Genomic DNA, 6,833 nt, shown 5'->3' on the forward strand with positions numbered 1-6,833 from the left:
AGCAAATGTTGAAATTCACATGTTTTGGAGAGTCATACTCCTCTATATTATCTTACTCCTGATATTATTATGGCTAACCACATATAATATAAATAATATTTGATGAAAAATGACGCGGTCATGAATTTATTCTGCACAAGAAAAAAAAATTTGTAAATGATTTGTTTTGTTTTATGATCAGTAGATAATTAATGTTTTTGACTTTACTCATTATTATAAAATATAATATCACTATAATTGTAATGTGTAGTGTAAATGTGTTATTTTCATCTTAATCATAATATTAAAGTTACGAGAGGGTCTGGGCTCCCGTAATGTTAAGAGGATATTTTCGAGGATTTTTCATTCTCGTAACATTACGATACTTGTGTCAACGCCACCGGTTTACGAGTGGACGTTAAAGGACAATTGAATTCAAATTTTCTAACTTTGTAACGTTTTTATACATAGAAATACATTCAATAACGTATTCCATTTCAAATCCGGCGCCCAATTAATAATAAACACATGATTAGTAATCTAGGTCATGTGACGTCACGGCCCCAAGTTAAACGACGCCACGCTAACGCAAGTTGAGTGTTGTGCATAAGATGGAAACAGAAAGCGATAATTTCAATTATTCTAGTGATTATGCATGTGATGAAGATATATATAGTGATTTACCAGTTGGATATAGGTTTGAGCCTTAATATACACAAGAAGAAATTGAGGAGAATCGTCTGAAAAAGCAACGCGAAGAGTTGGCACAACAATGGCAGAATGGAAGCTTCGGTACCCGATAGAACTGTAGACAAATACTGCATGGTGTTCTTGTGGTGTTTGTGAATTAATGAGTACAGCACTTGAATGTATATGCTGCCATGAGAATGAGAAGACCAGGGTTATTGTAGACCAGTTCGACGCTAGACCAGGCGAGTCATGCGAGCACTGATCACCGGGCTTATCATGCTCGGTCAGAATCACATGTATCTGCATGTACATGTACATGTATCTACGCAAGTCATGTACATATATCGTGAATGCATTATCCTCACAGGTAAAATGTATGTACATGAATATAAGTACATTTACAGGCTACATGTTTGTGTCTTGACATGATAAATAAGCATGAGAAATAACAAAAAACATCGAATATTTAACCACCGCACGCACTATGTTTACATAATGGCGTCGCTCAACTTGGGCCGTGACGTCACATAACCTAGATTACTACTCAGATTACTATCAGGTGTTTGTTACTAATTGGACGCCGGATTTGATGAAATAGAATACGTTATTGAATGTATTTCTATGCATAAAAACGTTAGAGAACTGAGAAGTTAGAAAATTTGACTTCAATTGTCCTTTAATGTTAAGACTAATTTTGTTTCTGACAACGGGCCCCTGGATCCTAATGTGGCAATCCCGATAACCTTGTTGCGAAACAAATAAGTTACAGAACCCTATATTTTATGTGATGCACCATGTATAGTCACCAGGACTACTAAAGATCCATTTCGTGTAACTAGAAATTCAATTCGTTTGCCAGATAGTACACAGTGAGCACAGTCTAGACCATAACACAAATGGCCGGCTTTGGCCTAGTTGAGTTGTTGTTGTTGAACAATCCAGGGCCGGGGTCATCGACCAGATAATCATGCAGAAAACTAACAATCGCAAAAACTACTGCGTGTGCTTTTACGATTTAAACGACGTTCAAATACACAAATATTACCTGATCCACTTCTTGGGAATTTATTGGATTCACCACTCAGCCTGGGACGTTTTATTTGAAAGTCATTTACTGGAAAGTCGGACTCCATCGCAGACGCGACGCGCAAACACAACATTTCATGACGTCATCACTTCGTGTGTCCATCGTCAATAACATGGTTGACGTGGCCGAACTGATATCGTAGGAAGTTTCATTTCGGTAGAAATATTGTCAATTTAAACCCTTAAGGGTTGTCTGAGAAAGCTTTAGCGAGACACAATGTTGACCAAGTTTGAGACAAAGTCGGCACGGGTGAAAGGACTGTCATTTCATCCTAAAAGACCATGGATCCTCTCAACATTGCACACCGGCGTTATTCAGGTACATGATGATGATCATACATGCATGAGATTTCATATCATAATTCATGGTCATTATATAGATGGTCATATACATATCATATACTAAATGTCTTTATTCAGTATTCTATATCTATAGTGTAGTGTGGTGGGCATGTTAATTATTGTATGATAATGCTAATTAATATATAGCCTCAGTTTTAAACACGTTTGTAAGTCAAATATATGATTATAGTTGCTGTGTTTCTCATGCCTGTTGTTTTATAATATATTAGCTGTGGGACTACCGCATGTGCACACTGCTAGACAAGTATGATGAGCATGATGGCCCCGTGAGAGGGATCTCCTTCCACAGTCAACAGCCACTGTTTGTGTCGGGTGGTGACGACTACAAGATAAAGGTAAAACTAAAAGCTACGTGCATTATCCTATAATTAGTAGCGATAGTGTGTAAATTAATCGATAATGAATAACATCCTTAAACAGAAGTCTCGTGAAAAAAAATCAAAACGTTGGGATAGGATATTGGATTAAGCTCTCTAAGATATATTGCACACTTCCTCACATGGGAATCTAAAACGTACCTTCGTGCGAATCCTGGTAATGAAATTGTATAAAGCTAGGCAATCCTGTGGGTGCAGGAGAGCGAGTTTTCTGATTCGTATCGCGAATTTAATTAGTCGTCACGTTTCACTAGGAATCGCGTGCAAGCGAATTTCACGTAACACAGGTCGACGTCGTACCGCTGTGCATCAGTCATTTACCGTAATTATTCACTCGTTATTATGTCACGATCATCGTGATCGATTGATCAAACAATCGATCGATCGATTGTCCGCAGGTGTGGAACTACAAGCAGAAGCGATGCATCTTCACACTGCTCGGTCACCTTGACTACATCCGCACGACGTTCTTCCACCACGAGTACCCGTGGGTCCTCTCCGCGTCCGACGACCAGACCATCCGCATCTGGAACTGGCAGGTACACAGAGACACGCACTGACTGTACATATAGACTGTACATATGAATATGCACAGATGCCACACCTACCAGGGTTGGGATACCCTATAGGTATTCCCTAGAACTGGCAGGTGTGCGGAGACACGCAGTGACCAGTGTGATGTACGTACATGCATGCACGTGAACAGATATTCACAGTTAGGGTTAGGATTCTCTGGGTGATAGCCTGCAGGAGTGCAAGTTCCCGCCGCGAGCAGAGTAGGGTGTTTCTCCCGCGCGAAAAAGAAGAAGAAAATAGAAAATTTTGCGGTAGTGAACACGAGATATGTTTGTTTAGCAACTTGTTTTTTTAGGACTTACACGCCAAAATTTCCTCTTTGCGGCTCCTCATTGCTAAGCACGACCTTTAGAACCTCCTACGGCAACGGCGATTGGTCAGAACGAGGGTCAATCTCAATCGTGTGGTCATGTCGTTGCAGTCGCGCACGTGCATATGCGTGCTCACCGGCCACAACCACTACGTAATGTGCGCAAACTTCCACCCGTCCGACGACCTGGTTGTGTCGGCGTCGCTCGACCAGACCGTCCGCGTGTGGGACATCTCTGGACTGCGGAAGAAGAACGTCGCCCCGGGTCCGGGCGGACTCGACGACCACGTCAAGAATCAAGGTACAGGGCGCTGGCATCTGTGTGTGTATGTGCATGTGCATGTGTGCGTAAGCGTATGTTCATGTGCATGTTTGTGTAAAGGCGTGTGTGTGTGTGTGTGTGTGCGTGTAACTGTGTGTGCGCGCGTGGGTTGGTGCCTGGTGTTTGTGTATGCGTGTGCTTGTGTATGTTGTGTATATGCTATAATATTGTATCAATGTGCACGAAATACTAGTAATACTGATCTTCAATTTCTTCAACTTTGTCTGTGTGGTTAGATTAAGTGTGATGTGCACTCATACTGCTATATAGTGGATTACTGTTAGCATCTAGTTTCTAATTGCATTGCTGTGTAAAACTCATCACTGTTTGCAACTAATTCACCACTTAATTGTTTGTTGTTTACGTGTTCTAATGTTGTGCATGCATTGCAAAGCGGGTACGTGCCTGTTTCCTTAGTGTTCCTTCCTTCGTGTTTTCTTTGTGTTTCCTTAGCGTAGATTTCCTTTTAGCTGCATGCGTTGGAGTAGACGTGTGAATTCGTTTTCATACAAGGCTGTGTTTAAACATTATAGATGCGATGAAATGGCAGAGAAAGTGCAATTCTTGTTTGAAAACGCATCAAATTTGACAAGTAACCTTGGTTAATTCCTTGTTTGCATCGAAAATGCTTCTAGGAATTCAAAACTGACAGGGAATTACTTGATTGTAAATTGTATTGACTAAACTTGATAAGGAAATCTTGATTAGAAAATCTATCTCTCACTCTCTCTCTCCCTTCCTCTACCTCCCTCTCTCACTCCCTTTTCTCCCTCTCCCTTTCCTCTTTCTCCCTTTCCTCCCTCTCGCTTTCCCTCCCTCACTTTCTCTCCCTTCCTCACTCTCTCCTCCTTCTTACTCTTCCCACTCTCTCTCCTCTCTCTCTCCTCTCTCCCTCTCCCTCTTCCTCTTCCTCTCCCTTTATCTCTCTCTTTTCCTCCACCCCCACACTCTCTCTTCCTCAACTTGAACGGGGCGTGGCCGCCACGCGGTGCTCTCTTTCTCAGGACACACGGACCTGTTCGGCACTGCCGACGCGATCGTCAAGCACGTGCTGGAGGGCCACGACCGCGGCGTCAACTGGGCGGCGTTCCACGCGACGATGCCGCTCATCGTGAGCGGGGCCGACGACCGCCAGGTGAAGCTGTGGCGGATGAATGACGCGAAGGCGTGGGAGGTGGACACGTGCCGCGGACACTACAACAACGTCTCGTGCGCGCTCTTCCACCCGCGGCAGGACCTCATCATCAGGTGAGTAAGCGCGGGTGGGGGCGCGCGCCGCTCCGTGCGGTGGCGGCGAACCTGCGCAGAAGGGTCACGAGAAGGGAGTGGCGTTGGTTGTAGAGGTGGCGTTCCATGTTCCCTAGCGGCTGTTACTCAAGGGATGTGCCAGAAGTGTCCTTTATAGACAGGCGTCAGCTCTACAGAGGTGACCACTAACACAGGTTTAACGTTACCACAGGCTGTTAGACCTCACAGGAATAGTATTCATAACAGGAAAAGCGTAGATTCCACACAGACATTATCGCATGCATACAGACACTGTGTCAGTCAGCAAATGTAGGGGGAGTGGTGTAGAGAGGTTTAGGTAGAAGGCAGCAATATTACATAGGTAACAGGGCTCGAATTTCCCCAGTTTGAGGACTAATCCGTACGGATTTGTTCCTTCACAAATGAGCAAATCCGCTCAAAATCTAAGTAATCCTTACAGGGTAGGCTAAATTTTACTATGAAAGAAAAAATTGCATGCAGGACAAACCGTCCTGAATAAAATACCTTAAAGTTAAACGTCGCTATTTTAGCGTTGGGAGCTCAGCATTTTATTGTACAGATTTGTCAGATAGTTGATTGAAATGCTGTATAATGGCTCTGCCACCACAGACTCTGTGTTTGCTCTGTGTACATTTAATGATTTTAAGACAAAATAGACTAAGAAGTTGCTGAGGTTGAAGGAGCATTGTTACGCCAAGTTGTTTTTAAGTAATCCATACGGATTTCCTTCAGGTTTCCTCATGAAATCCGTAACAAATCCGTAGGGTAATTTACCCTACGGATTACCGGATTACCTCTGCAGTCCGGCATGACTATAACCAATGCTTGCCTCACTCCGCAGTAATTCCGAGGACAAGTCGATACGAGTTTGGGACATGGCCAAGAGAACTTGCCTGCAGACGTTTCGTCGGGAGGGCGACCGATTCTGGGTGATCACATCGCACCCTGCACTGAATCTGTTTGCCGCCGGCCACGACAGCGGTATGTGATCGCGCACGGTGCGGCGACAGGATTTACAATTTATTAAATAACTATGTGGATTATTAATCATTTATAAATTTTTTTTACTGATGTGACACTTGCTCCTGTTTAGGTTGGTTGTTTCCATCTTAACGAGATCTAGTTACCAATCTTGCCTCCTCGAAGGAACATAAAGCATGTGGCAAGACTCATAAATGTCCTGAAATCAGTTATAGGATAAATCACTCTAATAACCTATTACCTTTCAGCTCATACCTAACCTATCATACTACTTCAGCTACCATACCTAACATATCGCTCAAATATATCGTTCAAATATATTGCACAAATATATCGTCAAAATACATCGTCAAAATATATCATTCAAAGAGTCGTCTGCGTGAGCTGGTATGTGTGTGTAGTAACGTGGTCGCGCACGTGTGTGTGAGAGCTGTAACATCTGTGTAGTAACATGGCCACCTGTATTTATTGTTGCAGGTATGATCGTGTTTAAGCTGGAGCGTGAGCGGCCGGCGTTTGCCGTGCACAACAACGTGCTCTACTACGTCAAGGACAAGTTCCTGCGACAGCTAGACTTCAACACGAGCAAGGATGTCGCCGCCATGCAGCTGCGCGGCGGAATCAAAGGTGCGCCGAACATACCGACTACGTTGTTACATCATTACGGCACATACACAAACACGCGTGTGCACTGATACACATTACTACATTGTTACATCATTACGGCACATACACAAACATACACACACGTGTACGCATACACATTACTACGTTGTTACATCATTACTGCACATACACAAACATACACACACGTGTACGCATACACATTACTACATTGTTACATCATTACGGCACATACACAAACATACATACACGTGTA

At 43.2% G+C, this 6,833-nt stretch overlaps 2 protein-coding genes across 2 annotated transcripts in view; one reads left to right on the top strand and one right to left on the bottom strand.

Moving 5' to 3' along the window:
* The window catches only part of LOC106813847 (NAD-dependent protein deacetylase sirtuin-1-like), a 12,803-nt gene extending 10,958 nt beyond the window's left edge, over positions 1–1,845 (bottom strand). Inside the window, exon 1 of the mRNA XM_014818080.1 lies at positions 1,715–1,845. Coding sequence (XP_014673566.1) covers positions 1,715–1,802 — 88 coding nt within the window. The 5' untranslated portion in view covers positions 1,803–1,845. The remainder of the gene's footprint in view (positions 1–1,714) is intronic.
* Positions 1,846–1,869: 24 nt separating this feature from the next.
* LOC106813841 (coatomer subunit alpha-like) overlaps positions 1,870–6,833 on the top strand; it is a 24,618-nt gene continuing 19,654 nt past the window's right edge. The window contains exons 1-8 of the mRNA XM_014818072.1: positions 1,870–2,074; positions 2,328–2,453; positions 2,894–3,034; positions 3,493–3,682; positions 4,098–4,100; positions 4,708–4,951; positions 5,814–5,953; positions 6,431–6,580. Coding sequence (XP_014673558.1) covers positions 1,973–2,074; positions 2,328–2,453; positions 2,894–3,034; positions 3,493–3,682; positions 4,098–4,100; positions 4,708–4,951; positions 5,814–5,953; positions 6,431–6,580 — 1,096 coding nt within the window. The 5' untranslated portion in view covers positions 1,870–1,972. The remainder of the gene's footprint in view (positions 2,075–2,327; positions 2,454–2,893; positions 3,035–3,492; positions 3,683–4,097; positions 4,101–4,707; positions 4,952–5,813; positions 5,954–6,430; positions 6,581–6,833) is intronic.

The sequence above is a fragment of the Priapulus caudatus genome, unplaced genomic scaffold (genome assembly GCF_000485595.1).
Source record: "Priapulus caudatus unplaced genomic scaffold, Priapulus_caudatus-5.0.1 Scaffold834, whole genome shotgun sequence".
In the NCBI taxonomy this organism is placed as follows: domain Eukaryota; kingdom Metazoa; phylum Priapulida; class Priapulimorpha; order Priapulimorphida; family Priapulidae; genus Priapulus; species Priapulus caudatus.